The 24310-nt window shown below is 37.7% G+C and overlaps 2 protein-coding genes across 7 annotated transcripts; both read right to left on the bottom strand.

Moving 5' to 3' along the window:
• On the bottom strand, positions 1-15367 carry LOC115437733 (peroxisomal biogenesis factor 19-like). The gene is made up of 8 exons (XM_030161058.1): positions 15270-15367; positions 10944-11020; positions 6139-6301; positions 5966-6051; positions 4060-4233; positions 3816-3986; positions 1613-1657; positions 1-1412 (listed from the first exon to the last, which is right to left on the bottom strand). Exons 1-8 carry the CDS (start codon positions 15331-15333, stop codon positions 1308-1310), a joined length of 885 nt encoding a protein of 294 aa, XP_030016918.1. The 5' UTR covers positions 15334-15367; the 3' UTR covers positions 1-1307.
• Positions 15368-16679: 1312 nt separating this feature from the next.
• Positions 16680-23944, bottom strand: LOC115437873 (uncharacterized). Of its 6 annotated transcripts, XM_030161246.1 has the most exons (6): positions 22051-22109; positions 21581-21633; positions 21152-21175; positions 20368-20460; positions 19658-19818; positions 16696-18955 (listed from the first exon to the last, which is right to left on the bottom strand). In XM_030161246.1, exons 1-6 carry the CDS (start codon positions 22058-22060, stop codon positions 17014-17016), a joined length of 2283 nt encoding a protein of 760 aa, XP_030017106.1. In that variant the 5' UTR covers positions 22061-22109; the 3' UTR covers positions 16696-17013. The 6 variants fall into 6 exon arrangements, with proteins under 6 accessions (XP_030017109.1, XP_030017106.1, XP_030017105.1 ...); XM_030161245.1 differs by lacking the exons at positions 21152-21175; positions 22051-22109 and adding an exon at positions 23865-23944; XM_030161247.1 differs by lacking the exon at positions 21152-21175 and having other exon boundaries at positions 16697-18955.
• Between the last annotated feature and the right edge of the window lie 366 nt (positions 23945-24310).

Raw genomic sequence — 24310 nt, 5'->3', positions numbered from 1 at the left:
GTGTTCTGGGTGTTGTCTGCTTCGGCCCTGAGAGCTGAATAGGCTGCATCCCCCTCTAATGACACCCCCCCCCCCCCCCCCCCCCCGGTGTGTGTTGGCTGTTCTGGATTTTCAGTGTACGGATGACCGAACCCTTTTACACACACCTTTTATTTTATAGTTGAGTCCCTGGCTGGTTTCTAGACCTCTCTGTTGTCGACAGAGGTAAAGTTTTGTTGCCAGGTGAAAGGAGTCCAAACCAAAGTGTGTGTGTGTGTGTGTGTGTGTGTGTGTGTGTGTGTGTGTGTAAACAAACCCACTGATCACGGTGGACATGATAGCAGCATAATTCTGCCCATTATTGAATAGGTATGAGTTACGGTGATGATTTTGTCTGATGTGAAGTTTAGTTTTATGGAGAAAAAAAACAACATAATGTACTTTTAATGGCGGGTAAAAGGGAGAACCGTTCATGCTATCGAGTTAGAAACCCACTCAAGTGTTTTCCTTCCTGGTATGGGACCCCAAACCAAAGACAAACATCACTCTGTTATAGAAAAAAAAAAAAACTGGCAATCACATGGGGAGCACTTTGCACAGTAACTCTACACTATAATGTTGACAGTAACCACAGCAAAGGCGTCCGGGAATCATTAGACCTCAATCACTTCAAATCGATACCTGGGAATGAGGAGGAATGACACTCAGGTAAAAGGGGGCTGTTCAATTACAAAGTGTTGGTGTTTTCACTCTTTAAATAATTATATACTTTCTTTCTCATTACAGTTTAATAAATCGTTAACTCGTTTAGTCAAATGCTGTACAGAAAAAATGGTTGAATTGAACAAAAGTTAATCAAGGTGAGGTGTTAAGGGACTGAAACTTCCCCCCACTTTAAAATAAGAACCTGCAGTGCTTTGAAGGACACCTAAAATTAGAATCGAAGAGTCAAAGGCACTGTTTATACCCGTCAGGTGGTTTGATCATCTTTGACCATGAGGCTAAACAGTACGGTAAAAATAAAATGGAGGCCAGTGGTGAGCAAGCAGCTGAAAGGAACCCTGTTAAAAACAACAACCACTGACCAACTAAAGCAGGGATGTTCTGAGGGATGTTCTGAACGTGCCTTCAGTGATGTTACAGAGAAAGTGCGTTAGTGTGTGTGTGGTTCCTGTTGATGTTTTTGTGCCTCGTCCTCGTCCACACACCTTCAGCCAGAGGGAGGACGGTGCTGACGCTCCTCACCTCTCCGTCCTCCCACTCGGTCATCATCCCTCCTTGAGACTGATGCACAGAGTGACCTCGGCTCCGGTGACGCCGCCGTCCGATCACATGATGGAGCACTGCTCCGCCGACCCGGCCCCGGGACCACCGGGTCCTCCGAGGCCTCCGGAGAGGTTCAGGGACTCCATGTCAAAGTTGAATCCAGGAGGCTGCAAGAAGAGGAAACATAAGGAATACTGTCATGAAGGATCATCTGAGCTACGTCAGCCTGAAACAATAGAGGGTATGCACGTGACATCACCGCTAGCAGAAGTCACCACGAAGACATTAGTGCAAAGCTGTCTGTACCTCTAAATCAAGGCTCAAATCATTGTTTCCCATTAAATGATTCAGAAAGTAGATAACTTACCGCATCACCTGCAAGCTCTTTGGGTGGCTGGCCAAGGTCCTGCAACTGTTCGTAAAACAGCATTAGAATATGTTTAAAAGGCAATGGAAGAACAATATTTATGACATAAAAGGAAGTTCCCCTTTTAATAGGAGCATACAGGGGATTTCACAGCGACAAAATAAATTCAATTTTTATATTTTATTGTTATATTTTTGTTTATGCAATACACACATGTAGTACCTAGCACTAGCATTAATGATTAGCATTAGCACATAGCACACATTAGGAGCTGTGAACCGCCATTTAATTTAATGAGTTTACTAATCAAAAACAACTGGTTCCCAGCAAACACACACCAACAGAAGCTACGTATAAACACATGAGCATGTGCTGATCTTACACACTGCCTGGTGTATGTTGTGTCACAATAAGGTTCATAATATTTGTTCCGTCCATAGTTGCATTCATTTTTGATTATTGATGGAGAATCGGATCGCTGCATCAAGTCTGCATCACATCCCAAATTAGAGTCTGGTCTTTATGGAGGCTAATCCATGTGTAAACTAATAAAGCACTCTGAGAGCTCAGACCTCCACCAAGGCAGATCAGCCCCCTCCCCCCATTATCAAATCATTTGTTCCTTGTGCCAGCATCAACACTTCCAAAAAATTTCACCAAAATCCATCCATAAGTTGTTGAGTTATCTTGGTAACAGACAGACAAACAAACAAACCCTGATGAAAACATAACCTCCTTGGCAGAGGTAATGATGTTTCATTCTCCCTGAACCGTTCTAGCACAAACCTGATGATCCTGATCAGTCCTGGTATTGTCCAATCTGTACAAGGTTAGAGACATGAGAGGACACTGACTGCATCAGGTAGAGTTCAATAAACAGCCTGGACTAAAAAAAGACCTGCCTGGACTGAACTGACCAAATAGTTCAGATCCTTCATGGGTCAGTACTGCAGTGGTTCAGAATGTTTCAGCTGTTTGTTTACATCCCTAGTATCAGCCATTTTTTTTATCTCACTATGTCGACAAAAGCACTTGAACACAACGCACTTGTAATGTTGAATTCCCTAGTGGAAAGGACCATCTTCCCGGCAGCACCTGAAGGCAGCATCAGACCTTCACAGAGGCACCAGAGGTTCTACTCTGAAATTCTGAAACATCGGTGGAATTGTTGGTGCGAATAACGATGATCTGACAAATGGATTTACCTTCAGAACGTGTAGGTGGGAGATGGGGCTGGTGGTATGAGGCTGCTTCAGCTGAGGAAGGAAAAACTGCTGCTAGATACTGGACACATTCTACCCTTCTCAACGGTGTTTGCTCTTTGTCCAAATAAAAATTCCACACTTTTTGAAAACTGTTATTTTCTTCCCCCAGACTTTGACTTTATGTACTTTTATACTTGTGTTCCTACTTTTTTGGTTGAGATCATAAAAATGACTAATATAATATAGTATAGTATAGTATAGTATAGTATAGTATAGTATAGTATAGTATAATTTGCAGTAAATTATATTTTACTGACAGAAATGTTTTCAAAACACACAAAAGTGCACAGATGTCACACAAACAGGTTTAATAATAATAATGGATTAGATTTCTATTGTGCTTTTTTGGTCACTCAAAGGGCTTTACATTATTGACCCGTTATTCCTTCACTCTCACATTCTCCCTCTGGTGGTGGTAAACTACATCTGTATCCACAGCTGCCCTGGGGCAGGCTGACAGAAGCGTAACTGCCAATTCGCGCCTACGGCCCCTCCGACCACCACCAAACATTCATACACCAGTGTCAGTAGCAGCATTGGAGGCAAGGAGGGTGAAGTGTCTTGCCCAAGGACACAACGGACTGACTAGGACAGAGCGGGATTCGAACCGCCAACCCTTCGGTTATTTGACGCTCTACCATCTGAGCCACGGCCGTCCAGGTTTCACTAGAATCATCCCAGTACCAACCTGTTAGTGAAGTAATACCACATTTTCTCTATGCTTTTCTCATGTATTTCTTATTTTACAAGATGATGTGGCTTTGAGCATACTCTAATTTTTTTTTCTCCATACTTCAAGGTCTGGAAAATAGTGTTTCAAACTTTCAAACCCTTTAAGACTTTCCAGACCTGCACAGGTACCCTGCTTCTCCCATGTTCTGCATTCAGATTCTGCTGTGGCGGCTCAGATGTTGTCAGATGTTTCTGCGCAGCTCTACCTGTTGCATGAGGTCCATGATGTTCTCAAACGTGCTCTCCTTCTCGGCGGCGCCCTCCTCCTCCTTCTCAAACAGCTTACAGATGTCTCCCATGATTTTGGCCTGCTGCTCATAGCGCTGGTAGTCTTCTGGGCTCAGGCTGGGCTTGTTGGTGTCCAACCACTCAGGATACTGGAAGTGTGAGAAAGACATGAGTAACAACAAACTGAGCCACAGAGGATAACAGAACAAAAGTCAAACTAACCTTAGTAGTGATCTCTTTGAGAGACGGATAAAGCACTTCCTTAGAGAGAAGGTTCTGCATGATGGACTGCATGATAGGGAGGATATTCCCTTCCTCCCCACCTCCCTCGCCTCCTTCTTCCAACCCCAGGCCTTCTAGAGCTTTGACCAGGTCCTCTCCAGCCAGACCTGATGTCTGAAAGACAAGCACAGGACCAGTCTGTAAGCTGCTCCAAAGGTCACACTAAATTCTCCTCAGTATTCCACTGTCGTAATGAGCTGCTGTTTAACACTGTGAGTGTACTTATGTTTCCTGGTGACCTTTGACCCCTGCGTGAAGTCAAGGGAAGGTTAACGTCAGGTCAAAAAAATTTTATTACAATAATCTACACTAAAGTTATATTTTTGGGTAGGTAGTTATTTATACTTTCAAGAAAATGTATTTTGAAATGAGAAAAAAATTGTGAAAAAAAAATTTGAGGAGTTTTCTGAGTGTGAATGTTTGGAAAGTGACCAAGTTTCCAAATACAGCGATATTTGACTAATACATTATTTATGTCCTACTCTAGACACACAGTGTTTAAAATTAATACATGTATATATCTATGCAAAATACATTTGAATATAATGTTAATATTATTTGTTTGTTGTAAATATTGCAAAAAAAAATGTACATGATATTGATAACCGAAAAATGTTTTTTGTTTATTTAGATATTTACTTTTGTTGTCCAAAACTCTTGCTATTTAGGTTTGATCAAATATTTTTTTCCTCTACAACCAATTATTGAGTTGTAACATAGAGGGTTTAAGGTTTACACTGAATACATTTGAGGATGAAAATGTCAGAGGAACTTCACTTTGGAGAACTTTGGAATTCGTGCAAAAAAATAGACGTTAATTTTTTATCCATCCGTGACGCAGTAGTTTTGGATATTTTTCATTTAAAAATATTTAAAACTAAATTTTGCCCTTTGAGTCTGTTTCAGATGGCATTCAGACCTTTACAATTATGTGGAATATTTGTCTTGAATTTGTCTGGTTCAAAAGTTATGAATCAAAAAGTAGTGGGCGGTCCATCTGGGACGCCCTTGACCTGATGTTCGCAGAGCAGTTTCAACGGCCTGTTTCAGTAACAGTGTTATTAATTTCATAACATTCTACAGATTTTTGGATCATTTTTGTTTTGTTTCTATTGTTGACTTGAGGAACTCATTAGTTTTTCTGGAAAATGTGTTTAATTACTATTATGCCAATTATGCCTAATGTCACTCATTTGCATCATAGTTCTTGTATTTGTTATACTCAAAGTAATAATCTCCATTCAATTTAGCATCTGCTCGACAGCAACAACACAAATTCTGTATCTTTGATATAATTTATATAACTGTATGATTAGGGACGTAACGATTACCGGTATAACAATAAACCACGGTAAAATTCCTGATGGTTAGTATTACCGTTTAAATTCTAAATATCATGATAACCATGTTTGATTACCGCACTTTGAAAGACAAAGAGAGACAGAGAGAGAGAAAGAGAGAGAGAGAGAGAGAGAGAGAAACTATCTATCTATTTATCTATCTATGAAAAAGAAACTAAAACAAGTCAAACTTAATATGGAAAATGGTCAAACAATGTCCATAAGGTGCCATCTTCAGTGCACATTTGTATGTTTGATGTTTACATGTTAATATTTGAATGTTTCTGCCAACAGAAAGTACATTGTGCCTATTATTTTATTAGATTTTTGTTTGTTTTTTTCAAAATACAACGTGGTTAAATTATTTCAGTGTGTGTATTAGTACTTTTTGAATGTTCTGAGCACATTTCAACAATAGCGCGATAATAATGATAACTGTGATAATTTTAGTCACAATAACCGTGATATGAAATTTTCATATCGTTACATCCCTATGTATGATGTACCTGCAGGTTGTCTGCATTTTTGGCCAAGCCGCGGAGGGTTTCTTTCAGACAGGATGTGAACTCTTGTTGCGAGGCGGTGTCAGTTCCTGTCCAGAAAAAGTAATAACCTTTAGAATATGGACACATGAATATGAAAAAGCAAAACAGACAACATAAAGTGAAAAGCAGCGTACCGACTTTCCCTGCGGCCTCTGACAGTTTTTGGAAGTGCTGCAGTAACTCGGGCTCCTCGCTGGCCAGCTCCGTCATGGCCTTCTCCCACTCCTCCCGGGCCTGAGCTGCCATGTCGCCTTCGAACAGAGTCTCAAAGAGCTTACAGTCTTCCAGCAGAGGCGGCTGCACACACAGACACACACAGTTTACACACTGTCTGCGTGCTTTCTTAGTTGATTTTAAAAGTTGTCATTTCTTTTCTTGGGTCACCGGTTCAATTCCCCCCAGACTGGCAGAGAGTTGTCGCTGATGTGCCCTTGAACAAGGAACTTAACCTCCCATTTGCTCCCTGGGCGCCTGATATGGAAGCCCACTGCTCCTATGCTGCAGTGTGTTGTGTGTTCCTGCATGTTCTGCATGTTCTACTGATGGGTTCAATTTCAGTGTGTGAACTCCACACTGACTAAATAAAACATTCTTCTCTTTTCTGGACTGAATGATGCTTTTATTGCATCACATACTGCTCACTCTCTTAAATCCAAAGTATGTCATTTCTACCTCTAGGGCACAGATGTCAAACATGTGGCCCGGGGGCCAAAACTGGCCCACCAGAGGCTCCAGTGTGGCCCCTGGGATGAATTTGTGAAATGCAAAAATTACACTAAAGATATTAACAATCAAGGATGTTAGAACCATTTTAGGTCAATTCAATCTAAAGTGGATCAGACCAATAAAATACCATCAGAATAAACTATAAATAATGAAAAGCACATTTTTTTCCCTTTGTTTTAGTGAGAAAAAAAGGAAAATTACTCTAAAATGTTTACAGTTACAGACTAGCCCTTTACAAAAAATGTGAATAACCTGAACAAACACAAACAACCTGAAATGTCTTAAGAGAAGTATGTGGAATTTTAACAATATTCTGCCTGTTACTAAATGTTTTGTGTATTTGTAGATCCACTGTGATCTGTAAGTTGTGAGGCTAATGTAAATTATATATGACAAACTAAAGCATAATATTGTATAAAATTGCACTTATTTTTCCTGAGAATTTTCAGGTTGTTCATATTTGTTTATGTTATGTTCAAGTACAGTTCGTAGATGTAAACATTTTCATCACAAATTTTACTTTTTTTTCCACTCAAAAACATAGACAAAACTTTGGAGTTGACATTATTTATAAATTCTTACCCTATTGTTTATATTATTTTACTGCTCCGGCCCACTTTAGATCATATTAGGCTGCACGTGGAACTGAACTAAAATGAGTTTGACACTCCTGCTCTAGGGGATTCTTAACACTTTCAGTGCCACGGGCCGATTAAATCGGCTTTACGAAAACAACCTGTAAAGTGCCGATCAGATCGGCTTTGGAGAACACGCCACATTTGTGTACAAACAAACCATCCACCCCCATTTCTTTCTCACATTTCGATGATGTTCTTTCTGTGTCCCCCTTTTGAGACCAAGCAGACGGGAATTTGAGGTCACGCGACCGAATAATATTTTAATATCTTTTTAATGTTTCTTATTCTCCGGTGTTTCATCAGAGGGAGCCCTCCATGCCGGGGGGCGGCTGTGGACTCCGGGGGCTGTGGCGCCTTCTCTCACTGGGGTCCGCTCCTTTCTGGTGGGTGGGGGTCCCAGTTGGCCCTCTCCCACTAGTTGGGATGCGGGGCTGTGTTGCTGGTGCCTGGTGCCGGGGTCGGCGGCTGCCCCCTGGTGCGGATGGCTCCCTGAGACAGCGCCTCCTAAATTGATGTTTTACTTTTACTTGTACATTTTTGTTCTGGTCTACCCGTGCTCAGTCAGTCTTCTTAAGTATGTGTGAGCTTGTGGGTTTGCATGTATGTGTGTGTGTGTGTGTGTGTGTGCGGGTGAGTGGGTGGGTGTGGGTGGGGGGCGGTACTGATTTTTAAACTGATATGTAAAGCACTTTGTGCTACAGTTTTTAATGTATGAAAAGTGCTATATAAATAAAGATTATTATTATTATTATTATTATTATTAATTATTATTATTATTATAAATTATGCAAATTACGATCAATAATGAATCGGCTGCGTCCGGTGCGTTTTGAATCTAATCAGCAATTGGTCGGATGTTACCGAGTGGTTTCCTGCAGGATTCTTCAAATATTATAAAAACGACGCGAAATACTGAAAAACGGCCAAATTCTGTGGCACTTTTAAGGCTTATTATCCCCTTAACTGTCTGGCACTTAAAGAGTTAACCAGAGGGAAGGATTAAAAAAATGAAGCCAATGACAAAGTAGAAAAGCCAGAGGTTGTTAAAATGTTAAGACCCCAGTGTTAACGTGTAAAATCTACTGCAGTTTAGGGCTGTAACTAATGGCTATTTCAATGGTCGACTTGTTATCAACTACTGTAAGGATGGAAAAGAGCTGATGGAACTGATGGAGAAGACTTTATTATACTTTAATGTACGATCTTGGAGAACAAGTCATGGGACTACGGATGGAAATAAATGTTGGGACACTGGATGAGCTTATCAAATCGATGCCATAGTGAATGTGTGCACTAATGAAGGCTGCAGACAGTCCCATGCAATATGTATATATAAAACTTTTTCTTGTGTCTTGTTTCTCGTGGATTTTTGAGTAGAGTGTGTTGTCCAATAACCAAAGGGTTGGCGTTTCGAATCCCGCTCTGTCCCATTCATGTGCTGTTGTGTCCTTGGGCAAGACACTTCACCCTACTCTCCTCCAGTGCTGCTACTCACACTTGTGTATGAATGTGTATGAATGTTTGGTGGTGGTCGGAGGGGCTGTAGGCGCAGATTGTCAGCCACGCTTCTGTCAGTCTGCCCCAGTTCAGCTTGGGTACAAATGTAGTTTACCACCAGCAGAGGGAGAATGTGAGAGTGAATGAATAATGGATCCACTGTGCGCTTTGAGTATGCGTTCATGGAAAAGTGCTATAAAAATCTAATCCATTATATTTTGCTTTTTTAAATGGAATTCTTCATTTTCCATCATTTCCCTGTGGTCTCCATAAACTGTAAATGCTCTGCTTGGGTCTGAAATCTTCATTCATTCAACTCCACAGGTCCATCTTCAACCCTATTTCTGACTAATGACACCAGAAAGGTGGTTTGGAGTGCTGGCCCTTTAAATGCACATGAGCCACTTCAGGCCCCGCCCCCTCCAGGTTGTTGGCTGTGCTGCTCTGTCCCGTTCAACCAACAACTGAACAATTTAGGTCAGGGGTCTCAAACATGCGGCCTGTGGGCCAAATGCAGCCCATCAAAGGTTCCAATCTGGCCCCTGGGATGAATTTACAAAGCGCAAAAATTCCACAGTCGAGGCTGTGGAACTGATTTTAGTTCAGGTTCCACATACAGACCAATATGATCTCAAATAGTAATAGCATAAAAACCTACAAAAAATAATGACTCCATATTTTCTTCTCGGTTTGATGTGGAAAAAAAAAAAAAATTACATTATGTCGATAAATAATGACAACTTCAAATTTTTTTCTTTGTTTTAGTGCAAAAAATAACATTAAATTATGAAAATATTTACATTTACAAACTATCCTGTAACAATAAAACGTGAATAACCTGAACAAATATGAACAACCTGAGATGTCTAAAGAAAATTAAGCACAATTTTAACAACTTTCTTCCTGTTCCTCAGTGTTTAGTGTCTTTGTAGATCTGGTCCAGAATGCACATGGACAAATGATAAGTTGAGGCAGAATATTGTTAAAATTGCACTTATTTTTCTTAAGAAATGTCAGTTTTTTCAGGTTATTCACATCTTTTTTTGTTTGGATAGTTTATAAAAGTAAGTATTGTCATAATTTAATGGGGGTTTTTGCACTAAAACAGACAAAAATTTGGAGTTGTCATTATTTATAGGTTTTTATGTTATTATTTTACTGGTCCCGCCCACTTGAGATCAAATTGGGCTGAACGTGGAACCTGAAAGAAAATGAGTTTGACAACCCTGATTTAGGTAATGGGCTCCAAGTTTGGACATATTTTCAGCCTGGACTACAACCGCTGCTGCTGACAAACAATTATGCCAAACTGGAGAAATGTTGGTCTGAAGTCTGGACCTTATATGTGCAAATGTCATGAAGGAAGTAGTTATAAAACATAACAAATTAAGAGGGAATTGAAATGCATTGTAGAAATCCACTTGATTTTTGCCCAAATGAAATTAAAGATAGTTTTGCAGCAGCTGGAGGGTTCAAATTCAAACTGTATGAACTATTAGGGTCCAAATACACAAAGAAATGAAGCACAGACTAAGAAAAGTGGGTTTAGACAAATATGAGCCCTTTAAAGCAGAAATGTTAAATTTAGCATGTAGCTTTAACATGGAAACACACTGAAAACACACAGTGCAATGTGACTCTTTGTAGTTGAAGTTGGGCCGTGATTTCGATCTGTGTCAGGAGGTATTTTTACACCAGCTGTGAACTCCGAGTGGGTTATGCAGTACTGAAGACTGATCAACAACCAGCTGACTGAAATGGAGCAGCAAGGGTAGAGAAGTATAATAAACAAAAAATACACACAAGAGGATGTGCAAAAGACAGGGGAAAAACAACAAGGGTGATATTTTACAGTATGTATATTCTGTGTGAGTATCTTGTTTTTTCTTTTCTGTGCACAATCTAAAAAAAAAAAAAGCTAATTACATGAAAACCCTTTACCTTCATAGTAAAGTGATGAGGAAAATCTAATGTTTTCTTGATGTTAAAGTTGCAGTGCAGTAACTAATATCAATATTCTGTTCATTTCCATTCATCATTAACACCACATTAGCATTCCATAAATATAAGACCCAGACCTTCTCGGCTCCGCTGCTGGCTGAGGTGGAGGCCGGTGCAGGAGGGTCCGACGCCTTGTCAAAGTCACCCAGCGCACCTGAAGGAAATAAACCACATGTTCATTTATACGAGTATGTGATGCATCAACATGTCATCGTTGACTGAAAAAAAACAACAGTTTTGACAGTGAAACAAAAAGATTTTTATTTACGTTGAGAAAGGTTGTTGAACTGTATGATGTCACTGAGGTAGGTGTTTCTAAGTTGTTTTACTGTACACACCTGTGATCTCTGACCTCTGTACTGCAATATAACTAGAGCGAAAACAATTAATCAATTTATGCTTAGGGGTGTTAGAAAATATCGATTCCGCAAAATATGGTGATATTTCATTTCACAATACTGTATCGATATTTTTAAGTATTTATTCTAATGCAGATATGGCGGAGGTTCATTTTTCTTTTTTGGTTTTCTTTACATCTTATTTATTATTATTTAAAACTGTTTTATTAAATAATGGTTATTTGAAGCATCCTAAAAGCACTTTTTACTGTCTGAGAGGCAGATGGTAGTTCCTTTGTTGGGACAAAATAATGTTATAATGTTAGTTATGAACTAATAGAATATGAACATTTGAACAGGCTCTTAAACTGTAATGTCTGTAAAATATAATTTAAGTTTGAACACAGGAAAAGTTAGTGATATCGCATTAGATCCTGTTGTGATCAAATATAAATGTGTTTAGTATTTGTGCAGATTTCTGGTGTAATTCAGTTCTTCCAGAAAATAATCATTTTAAAAAAGAAACAATCAAAAAATTGCCTTTTTCACAGTATCATGATATATTGTATTGTGATTTGTATCGTATTGCCAGATTCTTGCCAATACACAGTCCTATTTATGCTGCGCATTTTTTTCTTGCACTGTATTCTGCTGCAGCCTTGACCAGTGAATTTCCCTGTTGTGGGATCAATAAAGTCTCAACTAATCTAATCTAATCTAATCTAATCTAACCTAACCTGATCTAATCTAATCTAATCTAATCTAATCTAACCTAACCTAACCTAATCTAATCAATTTGAACTGATAAAAAAAATATTTGATTACAATTTTCCTGAATCAAAGCTTCATTTCCTTAATTTTCCTACCACTAAACATTGGTTCCACTGGTATAATTAACTGATTAAATATTAATATTTCATATATATAAAAACTGACCAACCAAGGAGTGAGTGAACCTCAAGCCTACCATTCAATTCTTAAAAACCCTCGAAAAATTTTTTACCACTTCACTTAACACACAGAGCGCCCAGGTAGAACCCCTATGAGGAGCCATAAACATTATTTCTCTCTGAAACAAAATATAAATCCCACCTCCACTCCAAATAACAAAGTTGACTTTACTGTTCCAACAAATCAACAAACCACATATACATGCACATCACTCTTAGTTTTGTGTTATACTTTTGAAAAGATCAAAATGATGCCCTAAGGATGGTTTAACTAACTCATAAAATACATACAAAAACAAAAACTAAACAAAACAAAACAAAAAATCACAAAAAATGGCGGGGGTATGAATAATTTTGAGGATGACTATATATGTAAAATTACCTTGAATCTGTATTTTATATGTTGCATATATTTATTCTATCTGTGGTTTAGAGTTTGTGATAGTTTTAGATTTAGTCTTTCTTTTTGCACATTAAGAATCTGCTGCTACACAGAACAGAGCTGCTAAACTGATTTTCATAGTTCCTGTAAGTGACAGTAAAGATCTATTCTATTCTATTCTATTCTATTCTATTCTATTCTATTCTATTCTATTCTATTCAGTTCAAACAAAAGGTGCCATTGGCTGTAATACTAATAAATCAAGGTAACAGCTGATTTAATGATAACATCTGCATCAAAATGCGTCAACAGTTGATCAGTTAGCTGATATTATCTATTGGAAACTACTGATCTTCAATTTGCTCATAAACTGGATGACTGCTGAACATCTTAATCAAAACAACAAAGACCTGAGTCACTGAACTTTATTTATAATTTTACTTATACTAGTAACTAACAAAGGAAAATCTGGGTACGAGCTAAAAATTAGCATTTGCACTTCAACCATAATCTGAGCCAAATTCTGCCAAAACCAGTAGTTACTAGGAGTGTAAGAAAATATTGGTTCTGCAATATATTGCGATATTTCATTTCACGATACTGTATCAATATTAAAAAGTACTGTATCGATATTTTCAGGTATTTATTCAAATGCAGATATTGTGGAGGTTCATTTTTGTTTTTCTTTTTTATTTATATTTTATTTATTATTATTTAACACTATTTCATTACATAATGTTAGTTCCTTTGTTGGGATTGCACAAAAATAATGTTATGTTAGTTATTAACTTATAGAATATGAACATTTGAACAGGATTTTGAACTGTAATGTCTGTAAAATATAAGTTTAAACACAGGAAAATTTTATGATATAGCATTAGATCCTGTTCTGATCAAATAAAAATGTGTGTAGTGGTCTGGTGTAATTCAACGTTTCCAGGAAATAATCTTTTAAAAAACAAAACAAAACCAATGAAAAATTGCCTTTTTAACAGTATCATGATATATCGTGATATATCATATCGTGATCCTAGTATTCTGATTTGAATCATATCGCCAGATTCTTGCCAATACACAGCCCTGGTAGTTACTAAATAGTTGACATCAGCACTGACTAATTGACCAAACTAATTAACTATGTGTTTCCACATAAAAAGGAGCAATTTTTCACATCTTAAAAACTACAGAATGAAATTTAAAGAAGAAAAACCACTGGTACCATTATTCAGCTAAAATTTCCTTAGGGGGTCAAATGAGTGGCCATTTTTGTCAAAAAAAAAAAAAAGTTGTCATAAATGCATAGAACTGTGTTGAAAGGATGCTAACCCATTTGTGCACAGACTACTGGTATTCTTTGACAGTGGAAGCTCTATTTTCATAAATATTGGATTTGGAATAGCACGTGTATGTGAAAACTTTTGCTGGTGGACGGACATGACAGTGGACGGACGTGACATTACCCATGATGCTCTGGTCAGTACCAGTACTTTATTAGGAATAAACTTATAGACTTACTATTGCTAATTCTCCTCTTCTTCATAAATGTTGGTATTGTGGATCTAAAACAATCCCAGCTGACACAAAAACACTAAATGTGTCAGTGGACGGATGTGACATGGTTGTTGTGGATCCCATCATACTGATGCTCTGCAGCCATGTCAGCGTTTACACTAATGATCCCTGTGCAAAAAACTAGGAGCACTATTATTTATTGGATAGTTTATCATCAGACTAAAGAGGAAAGAACAATATAGAATTGTTATTTCTTCATAAAAATGCTTATTATTAGAAAACTATTGATTTCAACAGTGCTGTGTGCCATTCTTCATGTATGTATTGGTGGAACAGAAGCAGGATGGATCAGCACCATACTCCAGATTGAACCTGTACAAATAAAACATGTGATATGGAGGAGAGAATCTGGGAAGAAAAACTGGGGAATCTAAAAGAAGAAAAGATTTGTTTTTCAGCTAAATTCAGTTCAAATATAACTTGGCCATTTGTGACATGAAAATATAGACTGAATATAGGCTGAAAACATAGTTCATATGAGCATCAACATGTTGAACAGAACAGAACTCCTGTCCATTTGAACAACTGTCATTTACCAACACAAAGTTCCTTTGGATTCACTTAAATTGATTTCGTATGCACAAAGACAGAAATAAGACCTCTAAGCACATTTTAGCCGAAATAGACTACTAATATGACTACTGATTGGTATTATTTAGAAATAATAATCGACTAATCGACTAGTTATTACAGTCCAGCGTCAATAGCGGGGATGTGAACAGCGTCTCCTGTCTGCTGTTGTAAAACTAACAATAGTCATCAGTCGTTATTGCATGCTTACAAGAGATTAAACCCAGACAAAGACAAAAGTGTGTTAGCGCAGACATGAACACATAATCCGCCATGTTTACTCATCAGCTCATCATGTAGAGTTTAGTGTCAACCAGTAAAAAAAAAAAAAAAAAAAAGTCAAGGGCAAAGACGTACAACTGTAACATCCCGTTTTGTTACTGCTTCTAGTGTGACAACACCTGGAATGTTCACTTTCCGGTGCTTGTTCGGTAAATATTTGACAGGTCTGTCATCCAGAACTACAGCTTTTATAACTGACTGAGAGCAGCAGGTTCGACAGACAGTCTGTAAATGTTCAAACACTTAAATAACCCACGGTGCCGTCGGTGCCCTGAAGTGCACATTACACAGTGAACACGGAGCCCTTACTGTCCAGTAACTCGTCCAGTTCTGCATCGTGTCCTCCGGACGACTCTCCTGCTCCCGACGCCATGATGGTATCTGGTCCACAAATTCCCAGGTCGGTCTCATAAAAGTGACGTCTACGATTTGAAAACGTCGCGGACATATATACGTCACATCTCAACCCAAATGAGAGCTTCCGCCATCTGCTGTCAGGTGTAGAAATGACAAGAACCACTCAACACTTGAAACGAACCCAACCAGCAGACTGGGACCACAGCTCATGGGTTTTTCCTTTGTATGTGTGTGGAAGTGTTTGGACTGGACATTTAAGACTGGCTTCACACAAACGTTTGCCTTCCTGAAGAATTTTCCGTAATGGTCATTACTTGTGGACATGTAGTGGACAATGCCAAAGACGGCTTTTTACTAAATATCATCATCATTCTGGGTCAGTTTTACACACAAATGTAAACATTTGAAGATGAAACCCACTTTTTCCAGTTTCCATAATGAGTTTCTGCTCTATATAAAAACTCTCAATCACATTTAGAGTAAACATGCACTGAAGCTTCTATCAATTATTGAAGAATAGAATTTGTACAAGAAGCCCTAGCCCCCCCACCTCATTTTATTTGTTCATTATTTTAATTACTTCAAAAATGGCAGTTTTCATGGTTGTTGACATCTACATATGTATTCCTATTTGCACCTGTCCCTTTGTATTTTCTTTAATACAGATGTCATATTGTTTGTGTATTTGTATATTGTCCAAAAAAAAAAAAAAAAAATTCAACCAGGACCTAGAGCCGTAAAGATGGTGTTTTAACCCTTTCATGCATGAATTATGAGAACCTTAATCAAGATTTTTTTACTGAGTATTTTTATTCCTTTTGAATTAGGCATTAATTGTACAGCTTTTTTGTTTTTAATCTAATTTATTTTATTCTTAATTTAGGTTTTATCTATTCTTCAGTATTTTTTTTTTTTTTACAGTTGTTCTATGTCTGTCTTTATCTATTTATTTTTATTTTGTTTCATTATTATTTTGTTTTTTGCAGTTGTTGTAAGTCTTTTTTTATCTCGGTGGAGCGGCAACTTTTGTGTTCCACAACAGAACAGTTTACCTCCACTTCCGTGCAACACATCTGGAAACTGACTTGCGCGAACTTTAGCTGTGAAATTTGTCTGTAAATGTGGGCATTATGCATCACACGTCTTCATCTTCTCAATTGTCAACAAGGAAGTGAATGTGATGACGCAGAGGTCACATAGAGGGAGCAGGCGAAAGGGGACTAAGGTGATTGGTCAAATTTGCAGAAAATTCGCAGTGACTGAACGAAATTGCAGCGCCTCGCAGAATTTGCAGTGTTTGGTTGAATTTGCGTTAATAGTTGTGATCACAACATCATGAATTCCTGGAGGGACTGACTATTGGTATTGTACTCGCATGCACATTAACAGATTACACAGTCAACATACAGCTGACACAAACAAAAGTCAAACCAAGTTCTTTTTCAACATATTTAATTTGATCAAACTCTCAAATACAAGTGACAGTACATGTATATTTAATCTCAACAAACTCTCCGTATATGTATATTCTTGTAAAGTTTGTTTTTCTATCTGCAACCAAAACACTATTCATACTCATTTTGAAAATCCCCATTGGTTTATAATGGGACAAATTTCAAAGTGCTACAACTTGAAAACAGTCGTAGGTATTGATATAATTACTATTGACTAAGGAAAGGAAGTCCCACATAGGCTTTCATTTGGTACCATGACCACTTCCAACTGCCAATGCAGCATTCAGATATTTTTTCATTCCATTCAAAACTTCAACAGATGATGCCTGTTTTGTTAAATCTGTGATACTGGAAATGATTTTCAGAACCTCAGACCTCACCCCTCCAAGGTTTTCATCTGCATCTCCGTCACATCTCATTACACGTTCATAACATTCAATATTAACAGGTTCACTTTCAGCAACACTTTCAGTATTACTGAACACTGGAGTCATTTGGGACATGTGGACAGCATGGCAGTGTTTGCACATGTAGTTGTGCAGAAGATAGTCGGCACATGTGCAGGTATATTTATGAAAACATACGTTGCACTTCGTACACAGAACCTTACAGGTGCAGTCGTCATTAACACGCCTAACTTCATACCAAAGGTTTTCATCTTCAGTAGACTTCACTTTCCATAAATCTACATCCTGCATATCAATGTCTGTTATTGTCTGTCCACTTCTATGCCTTTTCATAGTTTCAGTGTGACGGTGTGTGCATTTGCCTTTTTCTGATTTGATCAGATGTTCAAACACAAGATCTCTGGCTGTCTTCAGCAAAACAGATATCAAATGATCAAGTCTTTTATTTTGCTTCCTACCTACACAGAAATCCTGAAGTAGTCTGTGGAAGGAGTCCACATTCATATTAGTATTTGGAGCGATCAGTCCCATCCTAAAACACAAAGCCCATAGTTTGATTTTTTCATTGTCAACATATGTACTCGTGAAATACTTATGGAATGGCTTTGCATTCTCTGACACCCAAGATAGAAATTCCTGCAGTTTTTTTCTGAAATCACCCTCTTTCTTTTCATATTGTAAAAGCTGGAGGTAAGTGTAAGTTTCAGCCTGTACCTTTGAATCTTTTATAAGTTCCTTTAATTTCCGCCGCCACTGTCTATCTACATGCCAACTACAATACCATCTATGAGTTGGCTTGGGGAAAACTTGGGTCCAAGCATCGTATGACGCACCAGCAAGGTCGCTCATAAAGTGCTCAGCCTGAAACTCCCCAACATTCTCTCTCACTGCTTCGAGGAAAGGAACTAAGGATTCAGCATCCTCTTTGTTTGATATGAGAAATCCAACTGGCTGACCTTCACCATACTCATCTAGAACCAGGAGAGTGGTGAGATAAAAGTCAGACTGGTTAGTTTTAGAAGTACTGTCCATTGTTATTGCATGTGTGCCGTATCGGCGCATCAGATCTCTCTGAAACTCTGTTTGAATTCCTATAAGCACATCCTGCTCTGAATGTCTGTTGTTTTTCACCCCTTGTTTGAAGTAAATGATGGGGTTGTAAGCCTCTTTACTGAACTCTTCTACCAGAACACCTACACTAGTTCTATCATTCGAATGCTGTTCCACACCATCAACATAATACTGATGCTTTATATTGAGAATATCTCTCTTGGTAGTCAGTGTGTCTCTGCATATACTTGTTACATTGTCTCTTATATCATCCAGGATTTTTTCAACTGCTACACCTTTAGATAATTTGTCAGCAATCTCTAACTTTGACTCGTTCGATATCCGCAAATGAGCCATTGTCATGGAATGGCCTGTATGACAGAAACAGTATTCAACAGACACATGTGATGTGGACTTGGATATAGTTGCTACAATAAATGCAGCACAACAACATCCAATTCTAGAGGATCCTTGTGATTTCAGACTTCTTTTGTCTTGACCTTTGCTCTTGAACACACCTGACCTATTACAGTAATAGTATAATTTAGTGCTCTCTTTTGATTCATTTGGCCCACTGCGCTGAATGAACCAGGCATTAGTCGACTTCTCCTGATTTTTCTTCCATTCAAGGAATTCATCAAATGAGGTGAAGTTCTTCAGATTCGTTCTGGCATTTTGCTGATGCTTGGAATTAAGGTGAATATTCAACTGTTTCACAGTAGAACACCTGTGCATGAATATACAAAGAACACATATAAATGACAGAAACAATTCAGCTAAATAAACTGAATTAAAATTACCTTTGAATCTTGTGAATTACCCATAGAATTTTGATATGTAGTCATAACTGTCCAAAATATACTTATAAAGCTAGTTTATTGACCTCAACCCAAGAGAGCAGTCACATATAATGACAAACATCACATTACTGAACAATTTCAAAGAAGCTTGTAAAGATGCAATGGCTATGGTCAGTCTGTAGTAGAGTCTGCGTACATCTGTGGTCTATTCCAAAGCTGTTGTCTGACTGGATGTTCATGCCAAGTGAAGCAAAGCTTTTTATATTTCAGTAAGGAAAAGTACATGTACGTGCATCTAGCCAGTGATATTAATCTTACAAAGAGAAGTGGCATTTGTACATGGTTTGTTGAGTATGCATTCAAGGATTCATTCACTTTAGGTACATGGCTAGTCTGGAAAAGAAATTAGAATCTCAGTCATCCTTGATATTCCATGATCTTGCCATTTGTCTCTTTTCAATGATTTGAATACTGCTCAGACTGATATGCAGTAAAATTTTGAAAATGTGTTTTGAGTGATATTAAATTTAAACATGAATCAGTGCATGTTACTTGTGATTACAGGTAAACTAGAAAAAAATAAATACATTTTTGTAACAATAGTGTTACATGTACGTAGTCCATATTACCTGAACTCACTGCACAGGGGGCACTTCCGCTGCTGTTTGTGATGCCGATCTTGCTGATGCTCCTCTTTATGTTTTCGGTATTTGTGTTTGCATAGTGCCTGTTTGGTTGTAAATTCTGCAGCACAGAAATTACAGCTGATAGTGTTTTTCTGTCTCTTCTTCTGGGGAAAAAAAACAAACAAAAACAGAATAGTGCTTACATTTTGAAGTAAGGCACATGTAGCATATATAGTCACAAAACAGAATTTAACAACATTTGTGAAGCAAAAACATGCAGCAGTAAGAGTCCAGGCCAGGCATCAATTTTCAAGTCCATGGAAATAATAAGTACATTTTCTTAAACTGAAAAATAACTTACTGCTAAACTCTTTTAATGTGTCAGACACAACCAACAGGACCAATTTCTGTGTTGGTTTGAACAGGATTCTGATTTAATTTTAACAAGGATAAGAGGGGATAGGTTATGGGTATGTGTTCTAAATTCATTTGTTCAAGTAGACAGGCACTGGTGTGAAGCCAAGTTTCACGTAAACAACTACAATAAAAGCCTAGCCAGGATACTATGTCCGAATCCCATGGACTTTCATACTACTATTTTGGTAGTATTAAATACATTTAGCACTCTCTCACGTAGCATCGTATGCTTGCTTTTTAGGCGGCACATGTCATCACCTTTCCTCACCACTTGCATATTCCCCTCCAATCCATACCTTTGGGATGGGCCCAACAGTATCTTGTGGTGACTGCCCGTGCCCTGCAAAACCTGGCTCTTCATCATTTTGTGAGGAGGTGGTCTCTCTGTACTGAAAGGAAACATGTTAAATCAGTAACTGAGTTCACATAAATGATATCGAGTGATGAAAGTGAGGAAAGAAAAAAAAACCCCTGAACGTTTCTGAGCATTTCCTTCTGCATGCTCTTAGGTGCATTCTGGTGCACTTTGGGAGCATAACCTGTAAAGCATTTAGGTTCAAAATTAATGAAAAAATACACTTGAACTTATTTTTGACTCCTGCCTCACACTTCAGTTCATCCCCACACTGAAGGACGACGAATTCTGACATGATTTCACAGAATATTTAGACAAAATACATTGACGGTAAAATGCTCAAAGCGAATCCGCCATCTTGTCTCCAGAGACGCAAAACGGACCACTTGTCATCAACGGACCAATCAGAGCCATCGATACAAGTTCTGTGTTGTAAACGAGCATCTCATTGGTCAAGACGAATGGAGAAGAAAGCAATATGAGAAGGACTTAAATAAACATAATTTACACTTTTCGGAGCGATTGATGCGTAATTTTCCAGCTGAAATGTTGCCAAACCAGACGGAAATGATCCGGACACATTTATTTTATCAGAACATATGCTCAGTTTTTGGAAAAAAATGGATTTCCGGCAAACACTGGAACACTTTCATCACTGGATATCAGAAGTGAATCATTTCATTGCACATACAATGTTTTTAGTTGTGTGCCATTTCATTGTTTACCTTTGAAGTTTCACCAATGAATGCCTGAATGAATGCCTATGTACATACAGTCCAAAGGTAAGAAATAAAGAATTTTCTTGTGATGCGTCATTATCAATAACTATCAGTAACTCTGTCCAGCCCAGGGTCTTTCATCAACTTTGCATGAGGCCGTTTTTTTTTTTTTTTGTAGCCTAAATTACATTATCCTATGTTGAAGAGCCATAAGATGACATCATTTAAATTAAGGAAGAAAATTTGCATACAAATTTTGTTGAAACTGTACCTCATCTCTGCAGGCACAGACTGAATTACTGAAAATTAGATTTTACAGAGAGAAGCCATTTTGGAAATTATGAACCAGTACCAGCAATGATTATGAATTGCCCGATGCTTTCAAACTACCAAAATACAGTATATTGGATCATCATGCTTGCATGTGTAACATACCTGTTTTAACGAGCCATGGTTCACTGGTTTCCACTTGCTTGCATGTGGATAGTCTAAAATAGTTCAAAAGTTAAGCGTTAATGTTAAGTAAAGTTATCACAAAGACTGAGACAACAAAATATTACTGGTATGTAATGTGCATTGTAGTCTACATTGGTGCTTAAAAAGTTTCAACCATTTAACAATTAAATGGGATGCCAGTGAAGAATAATTATAGAATAATACAAACAATTAAATTAAATACCAGGTTTATACCATGATTAATGGAGTTAATAGACTGGTCTAGCTAGTCCAACTGACTCCTGTACATAGATTATCATGTATCATTTACTATTATTATTATTATTATTATTATTATTATTATTATTATTATCATTATTATTATATAATATAGATAATGACTTATTATATAATGTAATATAACGTATTATTACCATATATTATGGTTACTGTCATTATTTTGACCTCACCAAAGTTCATGTTGACTTCTTGAATTCCTAGAAGCCTTCCCGCCAATACTGTTGTTTTGGCGGGTCAGGTGGTTCAACGTATGACCGATGACGTACTGGTGCAGCGCGTAATGACATGGATCAGTCAACCAATCAGCGCGCGGCTGACCGTCTGTCTCTATCAAGCGGATAGAGACAGAGGGTCAGCCGTGCGCTGATTGGTTGACTGATCCACGTGACTAAACGCTTCCATACTGTTTATACGTGTGTGTGGTACTGTTGAGTAAGACAGAGAAACTATTTTTGTATTACCAAGCTACCAGTGAAGTTGTTCAAGTTCCATCAACAGGTCCTCCTGTATTGGAAACTAATTTCTCATCCTAACTTTACTCCACATTCTGTTCCTATATGGAATAACAGATAGATCTTGTCCAGAAGAAAATCTTTGTTTTATAAGGACTGGGTGGAGGCAGGGATCTGGTCCATGCTGCATCTAATGGATCCCAGAGGGAATTTTCTGGAATATGATGTTTTGTTGACAAATTTAATATAGTGTAGTAGAAAACATTACTCAGTGGTGATCAAAGTGATTCCACAAGGCATGGCCAACATGGTCAAAGGAATGTTGCTTTATGACAACAGAATACCCTCTCTCATCACTCTTTATATATGATATTAATTTTATGGGAGAAAAATGTACAAACAACTTTATGCGTGGTGCCCTCACATGTAATCTTTTCCCTTTACCATTAAAACAGAAAAATGTATTAAAAGATTATCCTAAAGAAATTATAATCAGGATTAGAACCAAATACTGACTCTACCCATACCCCCGAAAGAGAAAGAAACTCATTTTAAAACACTAAATGATATTTATCCTTGTAATGACTTTATGAGACAAAGATTCAATATTGAGAGAAATAACTGTGTTTTCTGTGAATTTGAAATTGAATCTTTAGAACATTTGTTTTTTGACTGCTCATACACCAGGACATTTTGGACGGCATTTCAAGAATGGACATCTGAGAAGGACACTCAATCACCCAAACTGGAGTATAGAAACATTAAATTCAGAATTATGAAGGAAAACAAAAAACAAGAAATTATGTACAACACTTCAATTATTACAGCTAAACAATTTATCCACAGATGTAGATTTATGAACCCCCCCCCACCACCACCACTGTTCTTAATTTACATAAATGAAATAACAAACTTAAAAAAAAAAAACACTGAAACATGTAAAAACCAAACAAGCCTTGATTTAAATGTATTGATTTCTGGTTAGACCTCTGACTTTATTTTGTTTTATTATATTTTTATAGTTTTTTTCTACAAATACTGTTCAGATAAGTTTGATGTTGTTGCTCAGTCTGAAAAAAAAGTCTTTTTCTATGAAAAAAAAAAAAAAAAAGGACAGAGGGTGAGCCGCGCGCTGATTGGTTGACTGATCCACGTGACTAAACACTTCCATACTGTTTATACGTGCACGTGGTACAGGTTAGTCAGACAGTGAAACTAAAGAAAACTATTCCCATGGACTGTTTGGATTGAAACTAATACTCCGACTAAATTTAGCTTGTTGTTTATTTGCTTGGTTTCATAATTTTCTCAACTCAACCTGGATAAACAGGTTTTTTTTTTTCCCCCAATCGGTTTCTTGTGTGTAGAAGTTGTGGTTCTGCTGTTAGTGTAATGAAAACACCTGAAATGTTAATTTTCCGGTGCTTGTTCGGTAAATATTTGACAGGTTCCAGAACTTCAGCTTTTATAACTGACTGTGAGCAGCAGGTTGGACTGAAGTGCACATTACACACTGAACATGAAGCCCTTACTGTCCAGTAACTCGTCCACTTCTGCATCGTGTCCCCCAGAACACTCTCCTGCTCCCGACGCCATGATGGTATCTGTTCCACAAATTTCCCGCTCGGTCTCATAAAAGTGACGTCTATGATTTGAAAACGTCGCGGGCACATTACGTCACATCTCAACCCAAATGAGAGGTTGCGCCATCTGCTGTCAGGTGTAGAAATGACAAGAAAGACTCAACACGTTTGAAATGAATTCAACCAGGACCTAAAGCAGTAAAGATGGTGTTTAATACTATTTACACCACTGTGTAATAGTAACAGCATATTTATTACACAATTATCATTCCTTCCTTTTTTGTATTTTCTCCACTGCTGTCATTACTCAACACTAATATTCCTGGTTCCCTGTATTTATTATTAAACTAAATACTTCTACAGCCGTACTGTATTTAAGATTTAAGTCCTTCTAG

The sequence above is a fragment of the Sphaeramia orbicularis genome, chromosome 17 (genome assembly GCF_902148855.1).
Source record: "Sphaeramia orbicularis chromosome 17, fSphaOr1.1, whole genome shotgun sequence".
NCBI lineage: Eukaryota > Metazoa > Chordata > Actinopteri > Kurtiformes > Apogonidae > Sphaeramia > Sphaeramia orbicularis.
The sequence above is the reverse complement of the archived record's forward strand: the minus strand, read 5'-3'. Positions and strand labels throughout refer to the sequence as shown.